Consider the following 24,923-nt stretch of genomic DNA (forward strand, 5'->3'; position numbering starts at 1 on the left):
TAGCATCTCATATTTACACATGTGACTGTTTGCTAAATGTTTTCCTGTCTTGGTGTTAATCTGAGATAGAAGCAGTGAAGATTTGCTGTAAAACTGAGTCTAAAACACAATAGTTTCTATTGCAGATGGTAACTGAAGTTCTGATTTGGATCCTGAAATGTCACTTGATGGAAGAAAAATTCTTTTGTATCAAGTTATGTAGTTACTGGATCCAAACACAGAAGGAAATCATGATTACTTTTGTTAGGCCAGTGCCTTAAGCCAGGGTCATTTAAGAAGCAGGTACATTTTACAGGAAGCAAGCTTTGTCTAAAAGTTCCTTTCCTTGACTATGCAGACATGTCCAACCACTTGTAAATATTTGAGTTTAGGAAATAAAAATAGTTTCAGTTGGGGACCGCTGTTTATTCCTGTTTAAGTGACATAAAATCATTAGGTTCAGGATCACTATAGAGTCAGATAGGAGAGGAATACCTCAGCACAAACCTTGCAAGCATCAGGAGGTAAAATAAATCTTTGCATAATAGGATGCAAGAATCACCTTCTGAGGACTTAAGTAGTTTTTTTTGACTTAACACCTGGGCCTGGCATCTCATAGCTGCCATGTTTTCAGCTGTTGCTGACTGTGAGTCGAAACACAATTTTCTCATGTTTCCATTTAAATCTAATTTAGAAGTTGCAGCGGCCAATTTATTAACAATGCTTTGATGTGGCATAAAACCCTTAGGTTGGTATTTCAGACATGAAAGATTGACTTCCAGTATTGGGATTTCTTTAATCTGCAGATGAACAGGCTGGGGAAGGAGCATGATTTACCTGTAATATCTTGAAATTAGAGGTGCTTTGCGAGTTTAGTAACATTTTACTGACTGGAAGCATTTGTTACAATCTTGTGTCAGTTATGAGGGAGGAAGGTACACTGAAATGTAAGGGAACATAAAAGCACAGAATGGTTTGGGTCAGAGGAGACTTTAAAGACCATTTTTCCCACCCTCCTGCCATGGGCAGGGACATCTTCCACTAGACCAGGTTGCTCAAAGTCTCATCCAGCCTGGTCTTGAGCAATTCCAGGGATGGGGCATCCACAGCTTACCTGGGCAACCTGTGCTAATTCCTCACCATCCTCACAGTCAAGAATTTCTTCCTAATTTCTAATGTAAATCTGCCCTCTGTAAGCTTGAAGCTATTTCTCCTTCCCCTATCAGTGCATGCCTTTATCAAAAGTCCCTCTCCAGTTCTCTTTTAGCCACTTTATATACTGGAAGGTGATCTAAGGTCTCCTAGAATCTTCTCTTCTCCAGGCTGAGCAAGTCCAGCTCTCTCAGCCTGTCTCCATAGCAGAGGTGCTGCTCCAGCCCTCAAATCATCCTTGTGGCCTCCTCTGGCCTTGGTCCAACAGGTCCATGAAGCTGGTTCAGAAATGCTGATAGTGTAGAATCTTCTGGTACAAATACATTGTCAGTATAGACAGAGTACAACCAGCAGCCTTGAGTACTTGAGTGAGCAACTGGGATATGTTTTCAGATTTAAGTACCTCTATTAACATGTCTTGTACATAAAAAACAAACGCCTTTTTTCAAAGGTCTGGTCAGCAACTCTTCCCATCTGTGTTAAGCATATGGAATCCTACTTGGAAGAGCAGGGAGGAGCACCTGAAAGATAATCTCACTGGATGTGGGCTGCTACTAATGCAGGCACAAATTTTACTGAATTTTAGAAATCTGATTTTCCTTTTGTGAACCAGGAGACTTGTGTGGCTAGATGGTGTTGTTTTCAAGAGATCTTGAACCAGAAAGCTGATCCCTGTGGGATGTTATTGCAGAGCTGTTTCACAGATCAACAAAGAGGAGACTAATAACTGGTCAGTGCTTCAGAAATTTGAGCTGGTTAACAGAACTATTCAAAATATCCTATCGTTTTAATTTTTTATTGTGTTTCTTCTGCTTCTGTCAGTAGTTAAATATATGATGATTTTTTTTTAGTTTTGAGAGCTCTGCTTGTTAAATGTTAATTGATATGATAATTGTTATCAACATGAACATAGTATTTACTGAGTTAGTCACCTGTAGAGGATTAGTCATCTGTACTGTTCAACACTAACTGCTGAATTTTAATTAGCATTTGTGTAGAAATCAGATCTTCTAAATGCACTTTGTTCAGACCAGTGCAGATTTTTTTCATCTTCAATTAGAGCCTACTAGTCAGTTGTCTGTTTAGATTGTCACAAAATAGAAAATAAACAGTCAATTAAGCAGAGATTAAATCAATTTAAATTCTTTTTTTTAGAGGGTAATAAGCCTAATAGATAAACTGGGGAAAAATATACATTACTTTAATAGCAGTAAATTCTAAAATTCTTTAGAATAACCAGAGAGTGTTGTAAAAACAGAGAGTTATATTGAATGGAATGTTAACAGGAATCTGTCCCAGAGCATGAGGAAGCAGGGCTGCAGTGCATGTCTAACAAGCATTTTTTACTATCAGAAGCTTCAGTGACTGAAGTTTGTTGCCAGACATCAAAATAGTTTGTCAGCAATGCAGCAGTTTGCCCAGGTTGCATTGTTGAGTTGCAAATTGCTAAGTTGCAACTTGCTTGAGCATAGTGGGATCTTCTGCAGTATAACACAGAGTGCATTTGTGCCTCTCAGAGTGCTGTCCTACAAGCCTGTACCCTGTTGTCAGAGTATTAAAACTGGTCTGCCAGTGTCTCTTTAGGCATTTGGATGGAGGAAGTAATTTATGAGAGTTTCAAAAACTACTTTTGTTTGCACCCACACAGCAGTGTCCTTTATTTTACATGTGCTTGTATCTCTCTGTGCAAGTGCAGGAGTTAACGTGCACTTCAACAAACCTTGGTTCATTATTACCAATCTTGAAAGTTTGACTTTTGTGTTAACTGGTGTGGCATGTGGGAAATAACACCATACCTTCCCATTTTCCTTAGATCTATGTAGCTTAAATCTGTGCAGTTTCAGAAGATAGATTTATAGTTGCTTTTTAAAATATGAGTTTTGTAATTTTTAAACAAGTGATACTTCTGGGAGTTTCCTTTCAGTGTCCAAAGCCATGTTATCCAGAACATGAAAGGGAGAAAAAGGAAGCTGAAATGTTTCAGCATGTTATGTACTACACTAGATACTATTAGACAGCTTATACTGACCTTTTTCAAAGTCTCAAAGGGGAAAGATTGCCTCTTAAGAGAAAGTTTTTTTTCCTCTATCACTGACATTTCTTGAGTTTACACCTAGATGTGATTTAGAGTATGTATTGACCAACTGAAAAATTACTTTTTCTTTAAAACCCTAATATGTAGGTGTTTCAGAAATGGAAAGTACTGAGAAAAACTTTGAGGACATGGATTAGTTAATTTTCAGAGCTGATACTATGTAGCATTCTTTTAAGTATCCACTCAGTATTTTCCTAGGTAGGCTTTTGTTGCCCTGTTCTATATTGATGCTGAAATCTGAGACAGAGATTGAGTGTGAAACGCCATTCAAACGAAATTTGGCACAAATATCTCCCTTTGAGGCAGAGGAGTTAATGGAGACAAAACAGATGGTAGGATTCAGACAGAGTATTCTTCCTTGTCATCTTTATTTCTTTAATTGTGGCCACTGAGCTTGTGTTTTACCCTCCTGTTAAAATTCTTGAATGAACTGCATGGATTAAATTCCGGCTTTGCTGAGGTTGGTGCTGAAATTTGCATAGATTGTGTGGGAAATAGAAGGGGAGGGAGAGCAGCTTAAAAATACATTACAAAATTGCTGTGTGCTTTTTTAGCTTTCTCTGTTGTGCCCTTCTATTTTTATTTAGTGGGTGTTGAAAGCAAGTGATACTTTAATGCACAGTTGATTTGAGCATGAAATGTTCTTGATAGCTGCATTCTTGCTGGAAGGAGCAGGACAATGACCTGTGCTTGGTGACATAACCGTGTGGTTCACATTCCAAATTCTGGTCTTAAAGTGCATGATTGTAATCTATTTATAGAAACTCCCAAGTACAGTATTGACCATACTTTCAGTAAACTTGTTGGAAATTTTTATATCAGTTTAAGGATTACGTAGATATGATTTAAATGAAAGTACAGTACCTTATCATACTGGTGCACTTTTTATAGCCCTTAAAAGGCAGAAGTATGTATGATATTTTTTATCCTTCTCTTCTCTGTATTTCTGCTAGAGGGTTATTTGGTACCACTGCATTCCAGAGCAAAAGAGCAAACTTTTTTTTTTTTCCTGTATTAGTCATGGTGATTCTTTCAAAATGTAAAAAAAAAGTTAAAAAACACTCAAGCAGCAAGCAGTTAGCACTTCCTGCTTGAGCTCAGATCATACATGAAGTGTTTATGTCTGAACTGTCTGTATGTTGAAGGGATGCTTTCTTTCACATGTCACCCTTTTTCCTTCTAATTTGGTCTCATTGTGTCACTGTCCTGTGAAAGGAATCTTCCTGGATAATAGCTGAAAATAAAAGAGCTGCATTTGCTATCATCAGGCTTTAGTTTGGAATCATTTTTTCTAGACAAAGCAAAGCTAGAATTCTTCCAAAGATATGTTGTATATGTGATATGATTTCATGATGTAGCAATGTGGATTTACTTGGAATGCAAAAGGCCTGCTCATCTCTTTAGCAGTTTCCTATGTAAAGTACAAGCTCAAAGATAACCCATTTGGCTTTGCCCTTATACAAATTTAGTTCCACAAAAAATCCTGGTAAGAGACGTCACTGACACCAGACTGCATTGTCTTTCTTTTCTTGTTGAGCTGGATCCTAAATTACTTGTAAATAGCCATTAGTTTTTATTTTAGATTCTTGGAATTTCAGAGAAGAAGTAACTTCATTAAAAAGAGGGGTGAAGTAAAGTGAAAAATTTATAGTAAGGTTTTATTCCTGTGTAAGAACTGTTTTAGGTGAAAAGTCTTTTGAGAAATAAGAAATTAGGAAGTTAGGGCAGGATTGCAGTGGAGCAAGACCTTACCCAGTCTTACTTGGGTTTATGAGTATTGCTGAATAGTAATAGTAAAAAAAATTATTAGTATTTTGCATGTTCATTATAGAAATAGGTTAAGAAATTAGGTACTTAGGTCAGTATTTTAGTATAAACATGCCTGTGACATACAAAGGCTGAAGTCTTGATGTAAGGGTATAATGGGAGAAGTGACTGAATATTCAATGATAATCTTACTCAATTTAGTTTGACAGACTGCTTTTCTAAGGTGGACTTCTCTGTCTTGACAAAATGCATAATGACAATGATTACTTTCTGAAGTAAAAAAGAAGCAGATTAGCAGTTGCCATCCTAACAGGTATCAAATTTAGAATCGTTTTGAAGTCCATGACTTGAAACTGCCTTCTGAAAAAAAAGTATTATATTTGTCCATGGAGTGATGGATTTCATTCTCTTTGTTCCACAGTCTATAGGGTTATTCTATGAATAAAATCTATGTTCACAATTAAGAAGCTTAAACTACAAATCAGATTTCTAATGAATAATTGGCATATCAGTTCTCGATTTCAGATGCAAAACTGCTGAAAATACACATCTTAACAAGACTTAGGCTTTGTCAGGCATGCTGGGGTCAGAAGGAGACACATTTTTTAACTTTACCATTTGAGGCTGGAAGTGCTTTTGAGTATGGAATGCAGGTGTTGGAAGTCAGAGAGACCGTGGTGCTGAAGTATCCTCCAGCATGTCTTTGCTGTGCTTAATTAGGAATGAGTAAAACATAACCAGACTTAGCTCCTTCTGTACTTATAATGATGTATCCCAACACTAAATCCAAATTAGTTTTTTCATGTTTGCAAATGCTATCTCTTCTGCTTGGGATATTTTTTGAAATATTTACTGCTATTACAGTTAGAAGGCCTGAGTTAGAAAACTTGGGAAAGAAATGAAAAGTATTTCATTACAGTCATAATTTTTAGCTCTCTGTTATCCCCACAGTATGAAACCCCCTTGGTATCTAAATCCAAGGATTTTCCTTAATTAGAGTGAAGGTATGCTAGCTAAGGAGGAAAATTCCAGGAGCATTTTGTTTCATAAAGGATCTTGCTGTTTGTGTGATGCAACGCTATGTGAAAGAGTGCCAGGTAGCAAAAGAAAAGAAAGAAGAAAACTGATTTTTTAGTCATCCAAAAAGGATGATGTGACTTGTAGAAGTCCAGGCCTCACTGATAAAGCATTCCTTTGGAGCTTTCCTGTTTGTGTCTCACTGAAGAACACTGATTCTGTATTCTTCTGTCACATTCGTACTTAATTTGCTGAACTTCAACTGACTGAAGAGCAGGTGAGACATGCATTCACTGTGCACATACCTATCTGTGAACTGCAGGGTGTGTTGTGTAGCCCCTTTTGCTTCTTGAGAATTTGCAGAGGATGAGTTTACCAACAGACTTCTTCCTTGGTTCTTTTTATTTCTTCAAAGATAAAATTAGTAGACAGAATAATATTTTCAGATTTCAGTCTATTTAGAAAATGTCAGTGGTGCCAGCCACAAAATGTAACTTTGATTCCCAGGCTTTTAATTCCCAGACTGGAAGTAAGCATGCAGTCCCAGACAGGGAAGTTGGAAGTGTGGGTAGTCCTGGGAATGGAATCCCTTCAAACAGATACTGCTCATGACTGGTGCCAAACAAAGTAATTTTTGTGCATTCAGATTGACTCACCAGTAACATTCAGCAGTGTTCTGACTGCTTGAGGATATGCCTGTGTACAGACAAGACTATGAATTCCTAACACAAATACAGCAGATTTAGGAGCTGCAGTGTTGTACAATAACTGGGGCATCATCTAATGGGGAATGTTTGTGCACTCAGAGCTGTATTCACTGTTAGTGAATGTTTATGATACAAGGATATCCCATTTGCAAGCCATACCTCACTTGAATACAAGCACACCACAGATAAGAAAGCACATACCCTAATAAGGAGAAACTACTCTGCATTTTTAAAACAGCTCAAGATGGGTTGGAATGTGGTGCTTAATTGAATAAATGTAAGAGAATTGCTTTGTTGTCTTATGTTGTTCTGTAATAAATTCTTTAGAAACAAATACTTTCCATTCATGGATGATAAGGAATTACAATAATGATAGCATTCCCATAATTTTAACATTCTGGCTCTCCGTGGCCTCCTTCTTCTATGAGAACTGTACAAGGATAACAATGGTGATGTCCTCAAACTGTTCTATCATGAAAGAAAAAGGTTTTCTGCCTTTTGTATCAAAACATAAAGCATTAAACCATGTGAGGACTATTGTGTGATAAAATATCTTAGCTGTGTAACATTAATTTTCTGGGTTTGTGTAATTTTTTTTTTATTAAAGCTCTGACGTATTTTCCACAATTTCACAAAGAGCTTGTAGTGTTTCCATGCTTGCATCCATTCTTTTTGTTCTAACAGTCATCCAGTAGAAAATACTTGTGTTAAAATTTATGACAGTTATGGAGCTCTTACTTATTTCTACTGCCTTATTCTCTAGTTGAAGAAGACATTTTCTCTCTATCAATCTTATATATTCAGTAAAATTTGAATTTAATATTGATACTTTTTTCTCATATTTCATACGTCTTGCTGGGTGCAGAATTAGAGTAAGAAGCCTATTCAATTTTTCAACATGTAGCTGTCACAGGGGAGTTTTCAGTCTGTGGTATTAGAGAACTGGATAGATGAATGGAACAGATTTTTCAACAGTACTCATTTCAAGTCTTACTCCTTCATTTAATTGGTGGATAAAGTGAATATTAAATAATTAACAAAACTTTCTGAGATAACTCAGAAGGAATTGCATAGCATAGCAAGATAAAAAGGCTCACTTTCTGAATAGACCAGTGATTTTAACAGTTTTCATTCTGAGGTACTTAGAATAGTAACATCTGAAAGTGCAAGATATGCATAATGGAAATAGAAAATCCTGAAGCTGTGCAGTTACTATATAGGAAGGAGTGAAATTATTTCATAATCTGTTTTCTCAATTTAAATCTCTTAGAACCGAGCTCTAATCAAAAATGATTGGGACAGTGAGGTGTTGTTTTCATTTTTTATACTGAAGTGTTTTTGGCATTGTTGGAACTTTGGTAACATTTCTGGTAATTTATAAAATGTGTGTTTTGCAACTCAATTTGCAAACCTTTTTGGATCAAGAAAATGCATTAAGGCACTTTGCAAATTTGACTTTAGTTTTTTGAGCTCTAGTTTATGTAAAAACATGGGGCCACGGGGAGGTGCAGAAAAGAGTCACCAGAGTTACTTTGATAACAGTCTTGGGAACTTGTATATTGATCCAAGAAACAGAAAATGCTGAAGAAAGAACTTTGTTAAAATCATACCAGTACTGTTCTGAAGAGAGCTCACAGTTTAAGGATATTCTTTCTGGAGAAAGAAGGATGCCATTTTTCTCCTCTTGTGGTGTGTAGTGTAGAAAAGATTTAGGATTAGAAGAAGAGTGGCAGGATCTCAGTTGGGGGAATGGAGGTAATTTCATTTTTTTGCACTAACTTGTCAGATTTTAAATGCTTGAAAACATTTTGCACAGTATTGCTTTTAATTTGAAACTCCAAAATCTTTTTTTGTTCTGGGGGAAATTATCCATGAGCTTATTTTCAGGAACAGCTATGAGATGCAAAATGCTTTACAAGTTCATGCGAATAAAACATTTCTGTGAGCAGTTTGAAGGTATTTTTCTGTTGACTGGCTGATGGTTATGCCACTACCTAATATATTTATTTAGAAAAAAATGTGTTGATGTTGTCTGTAACTACATGGGACAGTGTTAAAAAGACAATACTGTCCTCATTTTAATGCAGTTTTTGAATGTCAATTTTCTATTCCTTAAGATTTTCAGGAAAGACTAAGGTAAGTAAATTTATTTTGCTTTTGGGTTGTTGGGGAGTTTTTTCATTGTCTTTCACAACCTGCCTTCATGCATTTTTTACTGCTCTACTGTGATTATGTTTAAAGCTATAGAGTACAATATATCCTTCAATTTCCACTTGTATAATTTTCTTTGTGAAATATTATATGGGAAAGCTTTGTGTAGTTATATATAGATTTGGATTTCTGAATAGTAATTTTATACTTCAAGTATAAAAAAACATAGGTGCTTGACACGTGCTGGAACACTTCTTGACCAGTAGGTCACTGTTCCACAGATCTGCATCTTGCATTTGAGACACCACATTTACATGTACTGAGGGAGAACAGCTTGGAAACTGAGTGGTTACTTCAGGGGGAAATGAGGAAATGCCCAGGTCACATCTAATGTTTGAATAAACTGCAGCTGATGCTCTCCAGGGCAAGCATCAGTTACCCTTAGCTTAAGACATGATGTTCTTTGTGTATAATGCACAATGGTACTGCCAGGTTATTTCTTTCAAAACCTGTAAACACCTTCCAGCAGTATTTTGGAGTATCTAATTTTGTCACTAGTGTAGTAAAAAAAAAATCAAGATTGCCTCCCCCAAAACCATGCTTAGCAAAGATAGGTACTTATTTATTGGCTGGTATGAATCAAAAATAACATGTGAAACAGGCACAATAGTATAATGTTGCAAAGAGCAAATCTCACTTGAAACATTGCCTTTATCAGGTAGGGATATTAAAAACATGATTTTTAAACCCCTGGGAATAAAATAGCAAGAAGAGACGAAGAAAAATAGCAAGTTTTGATAGATGAAAGACATTCTTCTCTCTCTCTTGCTCTGTTTTTTCGGTTGTGTTTTATTTTTTTCCCCTATGGAGAAGATGAGTAGGGGGTGGAGGGGACAGCAGGGTTGGTTTGATGATTTCTTTGTATTATAAAACATTTCCAAAGTGGGGTTTTTTTAATCTGCTTTTCTGTGTCCCTTTCTAAAAGTTTCAGGGACGCAGGAAGATGACGTGTTATGGATAGCAATGGCAGGCATTCACCAGATATGGGCACTGATGCTGGAAGGTGGAAGACTACCAAAGGGAAGGTAAGCAACTGCACTAAGAGAAATGTGAAATTGCTGCTTGTCATGATAAGCAGCTTACAAATCCCAGGGAGAGAGATAATCAAATTAAACTGAAAATAATTTAGTTTAAAGGCTTATATGCTTAAAAGTCTGCCTCATTTTCCCACATCTGTTAGATGAAATGAAAGATGCTACTTTAGCTATACAGCTATGACTTGGTAAGGTCTATTCATATAATTGAATGTTACTTTTCCTTGCATTTGCTGAGTTACCTAGTAATGAATGATGTGCTGAGGTGATATAATAGTTAGCACAAAGGCACTCAGTAATGCCTCACTGCTGCATTACAGCTGGTTTTATAACTCACAAGTGCCTGTTCTGTAGCTTCTGTTGATGCATCTTGTCTGAGCCGTTTCAAAGCCATGATTGAATTTGGTGCTCTTTGCCTTTAGTGACTTAAAGAAAGGAGTCTGCCTGCGCTTTGCTGGGAGTGGCAATGAGGAGAACAGGAACAACGCTTACCCACACAAGGCAGGGTTTGCCCAGCCCTCGGGGCTCTCCCTGGCCCCAGAGGAGCCCTGGAGCTGCCTGTTCGTGGCCGACAGCGAGAGCAGCACCGTGCGAACCATCTCGCTCAAGGACGGCGCCGTGAAGCACCTTGTAGGAGGAGAGAGAGACCCATTGGTAATCACCTCAAACTTCCCCACACTGCCCTACTAATATTCCTCAAGCCTGACCTGGAGGAGCCACTTTTGGGGTGAGAGGGTAAATCAGTTTCCGTGGCCATCAATTTCTTAACTTCACTGCTTGGAATGCAAATGTGTGGCAGTTGCGGCGCTCAGGTTGTAGTGCAGACTGTTGCTCCTTAGATAAGAAATTACTTCACTTATTCTTAAAATAGCCAGATTGATTCAGCATTGTGTGGTTATTAAATCAGCTGGATTCATATTTATAACTTAGATGTGAGAGTTTCCATTTCTGTGGTTAGCATCCCCACTTCCAGGTTTCCAGTATTCTTGTTTTGAAATTGTCATGATTTTTTTTAAAGTCACTGAATCTCCATTTAATTATAATCATTTAAATTCATGTCCACATTGAATCATCAAATCTATTAATTAAATAAAATAATTTTTCAGAATTTGTTTGCTTTTGGTGATGTGGATGGAGCAGGCATAAATGCAAAGCTGCAGCATCCCTTGGGAGTAACATGGGACAAGAAAAGAAAGCTGCTTTATGTGGCAGATTCCTATAATCATAAGGTAAGTGTATAGTAACTTTTACATACAGACTTGGAAATTTTTATTGCTACAAAGAATTATTTTAGTAACATAGACAGGTTTTGCTTGGTCCTGTTAAGTTGAGGAAATTAATTACATGAGTTCCTTTGTGGGTGCTTTTTCTTTCCTTCCTTCCCTTCTGGGTCCTTCTCTTTACCATTGTTTTGCTGTCACATTCTTCTGTGTTGATATGATGGTCTCTTGGGGAAGGTGAATTTAAAGTGCCAAGTTACAATTCAGACTAAAGACTTTCTGTGTACCTTCCCAAAGATGATGAACTACAATAAAAGAGTTAAAAGGACTTATTCAGAAATACTGCAGGTTTGATAAAACTGAGAGGACAAGAGGACTTGTTTTTCCCTTAAAAAAGCTAAATAAGTTTTAAGAAGTATTGTGGGTTACCTCCATGGATCTCTGGGATAAGAGACATTGTTTTGCATGATTGGTCTTATGTGATATTATATAAGCATTCATATCTAGAAGGTTTTTAACTGTACACTGACTACATGCATTAAAAGAGAAGTAATCTGTTTGATTGGATGAGTAAGGTATATAACACGGAATGCTTATTGAAATTTTCAGGCAAATGTTTCAGATCTTGTATAAGACATTATAAACTTTTTTGCTATTTAGAAAAAACCCATCTATTTGTAGAAGAAAAATAATCTAGAAATTAGCCTGCCAATTTTGCTGTGCTCTCACTGTTTTGCAGATGTTTCTAGAAAGGCAGCAAACATTAGAAAAACAAGTCATCCAGCATACTTTTATTGCTGAGGGTTAGGTACCTTCAAAATCATGGAAGGGAACCCTGAATGAAGACCACAGGAAGAAGTGAAGTCCATGAGGGAGTGGGGAGAAGGAAAGATGGGACATGTCACTTGGTAAAGAGTGATAACACAACATCTAGGATGCACACCTGGTAGCTGAGGTACTCAAAAAGTAGGGCTGGCTACTGGAAATGTGGGAATTGAGATTATACAGAGCACCTAAATCCTGCTGGGTTTTCTCACAGAAGCTTTTTGTGTTTTTGTCGATCTTAGATTAAGGTTGTGGATCCCAAGATGAAGAACTGTGCTACCCTGGCAGGCACAGGAGAAGCAGGCAATGTTGTTGGTTCCAGCTTTACTCAGTCAGCTTTCAATGAACCAGGAGGTTTGTGTGTTGAAGAAAACGGCCGCCTGATGTATGTTGCAGACACAAATAATCATCAGATTAAAGTGCTGGATTTGGAAACAAAAATTCTTTCCATGGCAAGTAATACTTATTAAACAGGCTGATAGTGGTGTTTCTTGATATAAATATTATTTCAGACTTCAGCAGCTAACTTTTGAGACAGCTAACTTTGGGTACAGTTGCTGTATCCACAGGATGTTTTGTGATGATCAGGTAAATAAACACTGCTTGTTAACACAGTTATTGAAAGCCTTGGTCTTCAGAAAGACAACTCTTGCATGAAAACAGAAAGTGACAACCCTCTAGAAAAGGTTAATACAGAAACGTCATTCATTAAAATATTCAGCCCAGTTTTTCAGCATGAAAAGCATTTCATGAGCACTTTGTAAAAAAAAGGGAAGTGAAATCAATTACCAAGTCCTGTAATAAGCTGTAAGAGATGATTTTGGGAGGTTAATGACTCAAAGTAAGATATATAAAGGGCTTTCAAGTTCTCAAATCAAAACCACTGTCAAAGTTGAGCACAGCTTTATTTGATTGTAAACAAACCTGTGCTCATGGCCACCTTAAAATGCTACTATATCTTAATGAATTTTTTCAATGTATATATACATAAATTTATGACATAATGGCCCTAATGTCTTCTCATATATTTCTTGCATTTAATAATACACAGTCTCCATGTGTGTTTTAAGTTTTTATATCATGTAATGTGTTGGTGGCTTTTCTGGGAAATTCTCCTTTATTTTACTGTGCAATGTGCATAGTTAAAATCCTGGATTTTATTACTAAAGCGTGCAGTTTAATACCAGAATTAGAACGAAATACATTTACAGTTTATCTAAAGCAAAACTGCAAAAATTTTAAATTAAGGGATATTATAAAGTAGTTGTGGTTTTTATGGCTTTAATAGTAAATATTGCTTTTAATTGGTTTAATCAGGGTTTTTTCATTTTAAGAAAACATTTTGTCCTTCCCTTTTTTTATATTGTCATAGTATTGGTGCACGCTGTCAGAAAGCTTTAGGCTAATAGCCATATGATGTCACTTTGAAACTGTGATTGTGTTGTGAAAGCCCATTTATTTTCAGTACAAATAAAAATAAATATTTTGTTTTATTTCTTCTGATAGTTGCCTATCGTGAAGCCAGAAGCATGTGATGTTCCAGATAACCTGCCTGTGCAAAAGGATAAAATAACAAACCTTCCAAGACTGCCTAAATCTGCACCAAATATTCAACTTCCTTCACTAACTGTAGCTCCTGGCCAGACAATTCAGTTTTTATTAAAGTTGACTCTTCCTCCGGATTCAAAACTGAATGAAGAAGCTCCCAGTGCCTGGTTTATCACAGCAGAAGGTAAAGTCCCTGTTAGGATGGCAAGTGGGATATATCAGCACATCCTGCAGTGCAGGGGGTCTCAGTCTGATGAATCAAGACATCCCTCCCTGTCCTGTGTTCCTGTTTGACCTTGTGATGCAATACATGATATTTAGAGGTGATGCATTTAACAACTGGAGTGCAAAGATTGAAAAAAGCCAAACTCCTGGTAGACTGCTTTTTGCTTGAATTAACACATGCTGCATGATTTTGTAGCTCAATGCAATGGGTTAGGTGTATGTAGTGCGCAGGTCACTTTTTGGTTCACATACTCTGAAATATTTAAATAAAAGTGAAACTCAAGTTTCATTCTAACAGTCAGCCTGAGCATTGCTAAATTACACCAACCCATCTATAAGACCAACACTGCTATTTGGAAATGCCTTCATTTTACCTACAGTTTAATGCATTTATGCCAGATATCCTACCTGGTGTATTAGATATCTGATTTAAATGTATAGTAGCCGCTAATTTAAGAAGTTTTACTTGTGCATATCAGAATAAATTTTAATATCTTTTAAAGAGTGTATAGGAGAAATTGCAGTTCCATTGCATTTAAATAAGATGTACTGTATATGTACACCTGTGGTGCTGATGCAAAGCCGTGGATCTCTCCATCTTTAAATGACTGATAAAGCATAAGTAAATTACTTTTCCTTTGTTTTTTTTTTTCTGTTCACGACTGGAAAAATCAGGAAGGAAATTTCCTCTGATGTTGCATGTGGAAAGTCCTTGTTGTCCTATAGGTAGAATTAGTGTTTTCTCTAGCTTTCAGACATGGTTTTTAATACCCTAATGATAAAATCTGTTCTTCTTTTGCAGATAACACCTGGTTGCTGCAAGGACAGTGTCCGACAGGAGAAATAAAGGATGTTTCCTGTCAAACTGTCATTCCCTTTCAGTTGCCTGGGAGCTGTGTGTCAGCTGAAGCCACCCTGGCCATCAAAGCGTGCCTCTACTACTGCAGCAAAGGTAGCAGTGCCTGTATGATGGCAGGAGTCTCGTTCAGCCAGCCCTTGCAGGTCACTGGCACAGACCAAGGCAGCTCAGCTCAAGTGGAACTGATGCACACCTTTGTAACCAACTAACACAAAGCCAGCTGATTTCACACTTGATTTTGCTGTCCACAATTTCTGTGAAAGTACAAATAGATTATTCGCTCTGTTTTTTCCTGGAGCTTATGACAAAGCTAAGAAATAATATGCTTGTTAAAATGAAGTAGGTTTCCCTACAGCCTAACAGGAAAATTTATCATCACAACCTCATTTCTTTACATTACAGTAACAGCAATAACTTTGTAATACCGTAGATTCTGTTTTCAATTGTGAGCATACTGGATGTCTGCTAGTCTTAAGAAGTGAGCAACAATTTTTAGAGTCCATTTGAAAGAGCTGGAGTTATTTTGTGATGTTACTGTAAGATTTTGCACTGTAAATAGTGTTAGAGTAGATCATTTTGGACTAACACTTCAAAATTCCTTTTGTGCCCTTATTACATTTTAATAGAATGTCAAAAGGAAGTTTTTCTCCAATCTGTAAAAGAAGTATCTTGCTTATTCTTCTTTAATGACACTTCTGACACGTGTATTTTGAAAATACACCTTAAACTAGGTGCACCTCTAGTTTTATGCAAACTGAGCATTTTGCTTTAACTCAACATGACCGCCTTACATGAAGAGCAAAAGTTAATGGGGAATTTTCTGTGAAAGGAAGCATTCAAGTTCCTGCAGAAGAATTTCATGCTGATTTTTAGCAAAGAATGTGCCTCTGCAATATGTATATGTATATAAAATAACTACCACAAAGCCATGCTGCAGCTTTTCTGATACACACCAATTTATATTTTTTAGAAAGTGGTAGGTAATGGTTGAATATCTACTGCAAAAATTAAATGTCAGCCATTTCAAGCAGGGTGATTTACTCCCATTTTTGTGATTTCTCTGCAAAAACTATTCTGAAAACTTCTGTCTTGCATATACGTAATATTATGAAGATTACACTCAGTCTTTTGAAGTCACTGTTAGTGCTTGGATTTGTTAGAGTGGCCACTGAACCAGAATTGTATACTTGATAATGGATTATTTACATTCATGTTTAGACCTTCTGATGTTTTGCTAGAACACTGGTAACCTAATCTTTGAGTAAGATGCGTTAAAACTCTTGCAAAACTCTGTCCTTGGTGCTTAAGTGTTTTGCAAATAAAATTCCCTCAATTTGCCATAGTAAGTAGGGGCAGGGTGATAGTGGTGGTGCAAGTTTATTACCTGAATTGGAAGAGTTAAGTTAGTGCTTAAGTGGCAATTGGGTTAGGCCCTGTGCTCTGGTCATGCTGATCAGTTCTGAAAAGATGATTTTAAGTTGAAAGATACTATTGTCACACATATTGTAAAGTGCAGTAGTGAAAGAATTTTTTAATATAGCCTTTTCTAGAACAATTACTCCTGACACCTGTCAGTAAATCCTCACTATCAGTTGTTGTTGCTTTTTCTTACTTAAAGGCTGACTGAAATGTTGGTCATGAACCCGAGAGGCTTTTGTTTAAAGGAACCATATGGACTGGTGTGGTTCTTCCTTCCATTGAAATGCCAGTCTGTCTGAGAGTTCTTTGTGGCACCAGAAATGGTTGTTATCTCACCTGTCAGAAAGCAAGGGCTGAAATGTTATTTTTCTTACTGGTTTTTAAGCAACTTTTCTAATTCACTGTTTCAGCTCCTTTGGGTAAGCCTCTCAATTCTCATGGCATTTTGAAGAGTGAAAAAGCTTTGCTACTTTGTTCACAGATGGCAAATGCTGTTGGAAGGATGAAGATAAAGAAACTGATTTGGGCACTTATTATTTTTACACTTTAGTAAAACTCGGTCTTTCACAATTTTTTGTTTGTCTGTTTACCTTTGGATAGTAGCCAGGAAACCTTCAGTGATCTTCTAGATAGCCTGCAGATTTTCTGTGGCTCTCTGAGAAAAAAAACAAGTATTAGGTTCAGAAGTTCAGAATAAGGAAGCAAACTGTCACAGTTACCTTGAACATGCTATTCATCACATGCAACTTTTGTCTCTCATTTTGTCCCATCCTAGAATGGTTTGGGTTGGAAGGGGACTGGGAGACCATCTTGTTCCAGCCCCCTGCCATGGACAGGGACACCTTCCACTAGAGCAGCTTACTCAGAGCTGCACTGAGCCTGATTGTGAACACTGTCAGGGACTTGGCATCCCCAGCTTCTCTGGGCAGCCTGTGCCAGTGTCTGACCACCCTCACAGTAAAGAATTTCTTCCCAATATCCAATCTAAATCTTCCTTCTTTCAGTTTGAAGCATTCTCCCTGGTCCTATACCTACATGTCCTTGTCAAAAGTTTCTGTCCAGATCTTGTAGCTCCTTCAGGTACTGAAAGGTGCTGGAAGGTCTCTCCAGACTTCTCCAGACCAAACAACCCCAACTCAAATTTTCAGCTAGAATGACATAATATTTTTCTATTTCAATTGGATCAAGTCATCAACTTCTGCCTGTATTCCACTATTAAAAAAAAAAAATCAAAAATCTGTTTTGTTATTGACACTTTCAATCAGTGTATTTAATGTTAATGCAATATTGTAGTTACATTTTCTATCTAAATATTCTCTCCTTGCTCAGTCTCTGTGTTCACTGTGATTGGGCTTTAATCTGATAGTCTAACATAAAGTTTTGTTTGTCTAAGGGATAAGGATGCATATTCCCAGAGTCACTACTTCAGTTTCACCTTTATGTACAGATATTTGAATGTTCAGTAATTAGAAAAGCACAGATTTTTTTAGAGGTTATGATATTTAGGGATACTATATCCATTTCTTCCTCCAGGGTTTACAAGCTGCTCTTAAAATAAAGCAACAAGTGCTATAAATTGCACCAGGCAGATAAACAGAATAGCATGTACAAGCTACAGAAATATAAGTACCAGAAAGCATCTTCAAAATATGATGCAGAAAAATAGGAAATGTTACTATTCTGTCTAAATACTGAAAAATCAGATGTATTGATGACTACTACCTCTTTCTGTGGGAACTTAGTTTTTTAGTCTTCTGTGATACAAAAATTCTAAGCGGATTGGAATGGCTCAGCACTCCAAGATTTGTGTCTCACAGTAAAAGTTTGTAATTCAAGGCCTTTTCCAAACATGACTTTCTACTGGCTTTAACAGGTTTTGCAGCAGACCTTAGTAAAGCATTAAATGACTATAGTAAGTCTCTAAATAGAGTATTGGTTATGGTTGATTTGTATAATGGAAAAAAATTCAGTGGCATTTTAAGTTTTTTGTTGTAGTGTGTTTGCATTTCTGGGACAGCTTTTGGTTTTGAATGGATGTATTAATAATTCCACGAGACGTTTTTAGTAATTTTATTTAATTTCAATATAATATTTTTATTAGACTAGAAAGAAGATAATGTGGTTTTGAAGAGAGAGAATAATTTGTTTTAATAGCTCTTGCATGTTGTTTGAATTGAGTAATATTTTTCTGAAGTTTGCTCCCTTCTGTTGAAGGAAGGGTAGGAATGATGACTGTGTAAACCTATTGATGGGAACATATATTATGCACATATATTTATAGTTAATTTCTTTTTGTGTTAGATTTTTACATCATTTTTAGCTTCTCTGTTGGATGCAGTTCTTCACAGTTTGTATTTGGCTCTCTCACATCTTCCACCTGTAGAGCATTATAAAGTTTGTATAATGTTGTGGTAGGTGCACCAAGCACCAAGCAAGTACAGACCAGGTGAGTAATACATGAGGAAGTAGTTTCATAGCATCAGGTAAATGCCTTATCTGCTTATCCTGAGAAAAGGTGCATATGGCTTCCAGTATATTGTATATATTCTTAATGCACTGATTTTATTTCAGTAGGAAAATATTGTAGCTGAAACCATGGGGAAAACTGTTTTGTTGAGAGAACATCAAGAAAAATATATTCCTAACCTCTTGCTCAGAGGAGAGGGATGATGAAAATGAGGAGACTTTCCTTCTTATGTAGGGCCATGTCCTTTTGTTCCTTTAATTATTGACTATTTATTTTAGCAAAGATAGAGGCATTATTGACCACAAATTTTCTTGACATTTTGTTTCCTAACAAGGTTTTCTATGTACATGGAAGCTTTAAATGTCTGACTTTCTCGAGTTATGAGTGATAGATCTAGTTTCAAATGGGTTATAGTTTAGTTGACAATAGCAGAGATTTATGTACATTTTTAAGATCTGTAATTTTTTAAAATCACTGGTATTCATTATGACTTACCTCGAAGACATATTGAGGCTACACTCTGACAGAAGTGTGAACTCAAAATTAAGTTTTCTTTGTTGTAGAATGTGTGAGATGTGCTGTGACACATTGTGTTCTCCAGACTGCATTTGTGCTACCTAAGGAGAATTTTCCATGCACAGCAGCTCATCAGTCACCCCTAGTAATTCTCCACTGAAATCTGCCCAGGTCACTTGCTCATATAATCAATTAATATTACTGATTTAGGTTAGCAGACATTTAGCATTCAGAATCTATCACTGCAATTTTCATTGAAGTTGGTTTGTCAGGGATTAGAAGAGCTTCTCTGTCCCAAGCAAATGAAGTATAGGGATAGTGACAAGTAATTGGACATAATTTTTGAAAATATGAGACCTGGCTATTTTTTAATTAAATCACATCATCTGTTTTTGCATTCAACAAGAGATCATTAATTTAGAAACAGTATTCTAATATTGTACAATATTCTAATATTTTACATTCCATTATGTTCATATAACCAAATTTGACTACTGTCTTCCATTAGAAGCAGCTGATCTATATTTTATAGTTTTTGTACTCTTATAGATACAGTCACTACTCTCATTTAGGATTAGGATTAATTCTTGTTCAAGACCCATCACAACTATGACTGAGTTTCCAAGTTTATCTTCATTTCTTTGTCATAAAATGATGGGGGATTTTGGTTAGTTTTTTGGGTCTGTCCTTTCCTCCTGTAGTTTCCACAGTGAAATGCAGCCCGTGTCTTGCTGCCGTGGGGAGATCCAAGCAGCAAGGAGAATTCCCTCCACAGCTCCTTGCCCCTCCCCTGCTTCAGGAATGGGCGTGGGAACAGCAAGCAATTCTAGATAGCATTAGAATGAGATGATGTCCTCAGGTCAGCTTCATCAAGCTTTGCACTGATGCAGCTGCTGTCAGAAGTTTTACCTTTACCTCTGGCCCTGTGCAGTGAGGTCCAGAAGTTGTTTGTAGCTGTCCCAGAGCATCCCATCAAACTTGAGTAGCCTGTGCAGGGATTCTGATGGCTCTTGGTTTCAGGAAACTTTCATACTAAACACTTTAGCTGCTATGGGTTCAATATTTTAGCTATTATGTGATTTGCTGTCTTGTTGCAGGTTGTTTAATTATTGTCAGGTAATGCACTCCTGCTGCAGATGAGAAGCTGGAAGCCTTGGGTGTGAGTTGAGGAATGTTTGTGTAGCTATAATTAAATATTGCTTAGTTTACCTCTTTGGTGGTCCATTGCTTTCAAGCATACCAGGGAACTCTGTCCAATTGCAGGCTCTAGGGCTAAGCAAAGAATTGCAAGTATTTTTAAAGTCTTGCCTAGTTCCTTTGAAACATTGACAATTTTGAGCTAAAGAAATCCCATTTGAAGAAAACCTGTTCATACATCTGCCTTAACTTAATGCTCTGTACTCAACATGCCTCAGAAGAGAGATATTCCACACTGTATTCTTTCCCATTTTAACTAAGGATTGAGAAATTCAACCCATCTGGCCATTGTCAGACTTCATAGAAAGTAAAACAGCAATTCCCAATTTGATTTTACATCAATTAAAAAAAAAAAAAAAAGCCTATTTTCCAAGCTTTTGATTATACTGAAATACTGGGTTTAAAGCATATGTTCAAGGAATCTGTCCTGAGAATTGCTTGAATAGATTTTGAAATCTGCAAATCTACTTTCCAGATTCTAAAAATGAATTGCTAGTAAAGTGGAGAAACAACTTGCTAAATGTTTTATCTATTAAATATTTCACTTCGGAAGTGTCCAATTTCACTTTAAAAATAGAATTAGAACGAAAACATTCTCTGTCGTTACCCTTAATGTACCATTGATCATTGTATAATTAAAACTTATGATGGATAGATGTGATTTTGTAAGAAAATCAATAAAGAAAAACAAGGTAGTTGTTAAATAGTGATTTGGTGAAATCCAGGTGCTCCAGGGTTAGTGGCAAATATCTTTAGGGCCAGGAGTTTGGCTCAAGTGACAGAAATTCTGTGTTTTTATTACATCTTGATGGCTGAAGGAAAAAATCAGTGCCTTCTGTGACAATACTTGAAAGTGTTTCTTTACAGAAATACTGGAGTACTGATTGAAATAGATATTTGACCTTCATGGTTTGCAAGCTTCGGAGGGATTTAATTCTACTAATTCTGAAACTGTGAAGTTTTCCTTCTCTGTCATGTTATTGAGTTAATTTGAAATTAAGGTGCTTATTTGTAAAACTCCTTTTCTTACAAAAGACTTCAAAATGTGGTTGTTTCTCGATCTTGTGAGCTTCTGAAACTATTGTTACCTCTTTTGTACGCTCCAGAACAAACATGGCAGGGAGACTTCAAACAGCTTGCTGAAATTGTGATTAGAGTGAGATGGAAGGCAAAACATGCACTGATCTAAAGGGGCAAAGGTGATGCCTCTTGGTATTTGAGGGAAGGAGAGTTGGTCTTTGTTTTGGAGTTGTTTTCATCTGTTCTACAGATCAGCACAGATTCTTTACACAGCAGAAGGTTGGGTGTAGGAGCAGTCAGGAAGGGTCAGGTTATCTCACTGTGAAAACGTGTAACTTCATTTAGATTCTGCTGTTGGGATATCTAAAAATCCCAGCAGTATAATGCTAGTGAGGAAATTCACATCTGAGCACTTAAAACCTTAATGTCTCCAGGTGGTTTAAGGAGAAAGACAGGAATTTTATTTTCTTCCTTGAGAATTTCAGTGTTGCTTTGTAGGCAGTGGAAAATTTTGCCTGTTCTTTGAGATAAGCCTTTGTTTCTCCATTACATTTGATGCAAAGCTTTTCACATATATGAATATTTTACAAATGTGGTTTACATTTGTTACAAAATATGAGAAGAATTGAAATGAAAGCACTTCTTCTACAGCTGATCTAGGTCGCATAAATTCTTCACTGACAGTGTTGCCTAACAGTGTTCTTAACAATATTCATAGATGATGATCCTTTTTAAATAAAGGGTAAATGTCCTGCAATATTATGAGAACAAATAAATACACTGTAGAAGAAATGTCAGCCTTGGCTATCAAACCAACAGATAAACAGTGATTAAAGAATGTACGCTTTCTCCTGTGCAGCCTCTTTCTCCTTGTAAAGCTTTTTCATGGAAAAATAAACATCAAAAAATTTTATGTTTTCTTTCATGGCTGGGTTTTTCTGTCAATCTTTGTGTGAACATAGATCTAGAAGTTATGAAATTCTGCTGTGAGGGGTTACAGCTTGAATAAAACACTTTAATTAAGAAGTACTGTTTGTTTCCCACTCACTTTGCCACGGGCTCTGCAGCCGTGGGTGTCAGTCGGCCCTTCAGTGACCAGGGGTCTGTAAAACAGCGTGAGTCGTGAGGACTCCCCCCTCCAGGGCTGTGGGAACAACAGATCTGCTTTTATTTTCATTTCTGCACACAGGAGACATTAGAAATGATGCTCTGCATGAGTCACAGGCTGCCTGACTGTATCCTTCAGTTTATTGCAGAGATCCCAGAGCAAATTTAGCTACGGGAAGAGATCCCTTTGCATGGAGCTCCACTTGAAGCAATGTTTGTTCCTGTGGTTAGACTGTGCCACACTTTGCAGCATGTGGGTGCCTGTTTAATTATAATTATGATTGAACTGTATTTTTGCAGCAGCATCTAAAAAATATTATTGTTTTACTCAGATAACAGTTTTGCAGCTTTGACCAAGAACCTGTGGGTACAGGTCAATAATGCAGGCTCTCATGTACTCCAGTACAACTGAAAATGGACACCAGCATGCCTACAGAGGTGGTCTCTTATTTGTGCTGCTCATCATGTTTTATTGATACAGTGATTTCTCATTAATGAAAACATTGTAACAAAAATTCTGCAATATCTGCTGCAGGTAAGCCTCATAAATTGTACTGTAAGTATGTTGAATTTGTATCATTCCCACCACCCCACTAAAGATTATTCCTCATGTTTATTCATCTATTCAAACATTTAAAATATTTATACACACTACTTACGAAACTCAGCTAACTTTGCTTTGATTTCCATGCAGATGCAATATATTCTGCTTAGCCTGGTGCAGCAAGTCTGGATTTGACAGACACTCAAATTCGATTGTAATTTCTCTGTTTTACTAAAAAGTTCATCAAAAGCTTCTGCCAAGCTAAACTCAGCTAGGTTAGGCCAGGTCACACAATCTTTCAGCATCTTGGTGGGCGTTTGCCACAGATAACAAAGCTGAACCTTGACTGGCTTTCAGTCGTCATCTCTGAAGTGACACCTTTACCCCAACTTCTAAGTGTTCTTAAAACAGAAATCCTGTGTGAACACAGTACATGCTGCATGCAAACAAATCTATGATGTTTTCATGTCTAATGGCATTTGTGGGACTGGGCTGGGCTGGTGCATTTTGCCAGAACCCCGGGAGTCACTGCCTGGTGCAGATTTCTCTGGTCACAAAGTCACTGCTCTAGGAAACTATTAATTAACTTGTTTCTAAAAGCAAGGGAAAGGAGCCTTTCATGTAAAAATCAGTAACAGGGCCAAGATATTTTCTTGTTATTGCAAGAGATTCTGCAATCTCCTGCCAAGAGCAACTTATTTGGAGATTGGGTAAATGGGGCTTTAAACAGCTCCTCTCCCTGCCCTGTCCTTCCCATCTGAAGTAGTTTCCTGTGGCTGTTCAAACTCATGACTCTGCTGCCTCATCTGAATTTTATCTTTTCTGCCTGTCACCCTGGTATTTTGTGCACACAACCCCTCAGGAACTGCATACAATACCTGATGGCTATTTATGTGCCAGTGTGGGTAGCAAAGTTCCACCCTTGCTGTAACTGGGCTTTCTAGAGCAGGTTTGTGCTCCTTTGCCCTCTGCTTTAAGCACAGAAATCAAAGCAGAGGCGAGGATTCGAGCCTTTGCATGTAAAGGAGTATCTTTCTAAAGTGCTGCTACAGCAGCACATACTGTTTCTTTTTTTGGAAAGGCATTAGCAAGTTACAACCCTTCGTTAAATCTCCCCATAATTTTACTATCTCAGACATTCCCTTAAGCAGAGTATATGGGAATGCCAGAGCTCAGAGCTCTAGCTCAAGCTATAAATCCTGGGTATATTTTCCAAACACTGAACAAAGCTGTAATATTAAGGAGTAGTTAGATATTAATGAAGATTTTGTTTCACTAAAACCAAATACTTAGTCAAACTTACCCTTGTGCTGCATAACTTTTGAAATCCATTCACCATGGAACTGCAGGGTTATTTTTGAAGCTATCATTGCAATTACTGTCCTTGAGAACTAAATATTTGTTCTAACACCACCTTTATTTTCTAACAAGGCAGCACATCAGGTTTAATATCTACTTTAGACAGCAGGGCTTGGGTGAGCACATTGCTCCCGTAGTGAAGTGAACCCCGTGTCTGAGATGACAGCACATGAAGTGTGACGTGTGTTAATCAGAGCAAAGCACAGTCAACAGTTTAATGATGTTTTTATTGATAAAATGATATATCATTGATGAAAGCATTGATGTGTGTCAGCAGCAAGCGTAAGCAGTCATTTCATCAAGGTCTGTGTGCCTTCCCTCCCCCTCCTTGTGCACACTGACACACTTGACTAAAGCCGTGGTGTTTCCCAAGTTATCTGGAGTTGATACTGAGACACAGAGATCACCAAGAAGGAGAGATGAAACCATTTTTTTCAGAATCTTAATACATTCAGCAAGTGGAACCACAGGAGAAAATATAACATTGAAATGCACCAAGCAGTGCGTAGGTGCATCAATGCCTAAGTGGCAGTTAAATCCAAAGGAAACTTGCTGGGGGCTACTGAGAAACCCATCATTTAAATTTTTCTGTCCTTTATGCAGTTGAGTGAAGAAGATGGATTTAATTTGCATTTTTGCCATGCTCTTAGCAGTG

At 37.2% G+C, this 24,923-nt stretch overlaps 1 protein-coding gene across 1 annotated transcript in view; it reads left to right on the forward strand.

Moving 5' to 3' along the window:
- NHLRC2 (NHL repeat containing 2) overlaps positions 1-22,171 on the forward strand; it is a 31,938-nt gene extending 9,767 nt beyond the window's left edge. Inside the window, exons 6-11 of the mRNA XM_014872524.2 lie at positions 9,854-9,953; positions 10,385-10,616; positions 11,069-11,191; positions 12,250-12,459; positions 13,514-13,739; positions 14,583-22,171. Of these exons, the coding sequence (XP_014728010.2) occupies positions 9,854-9,953; positions 10,385-10,616; positions 11,069-11,191; positions 12,250-12,459; positions 13,514-13,739; positions 14,583-14,848 (1,157 nt within the window). The 3' untranslated portion in view covers positions 14,849-22,171. The remainder of the gene's footprint in view (positions 1-9,853; positions 9,954-10,384; positions 10,617-11,068; positions 11,192-12,249; positions 12,460-13,513; positions 13,740-14,582) is intronic.
- The last annotated feature ends 2,752 nt before the right edge of the window (positions 22,172-24,923 follow it).

This window comes from Sturnus vulgaris, chromosome 8 (genome assembly GCF_052056855.1).
Source record: "Sturnus vulgaris isolate bStuVul1 chromosome 8, bStuVul1.hap1, whole genome shotgun sequence".
NCBI lineage: Eukaryota > Metazoa > Chordata > Aves > Passeriformes > Sturnidae > Sturnus > Sturnus vulgaris.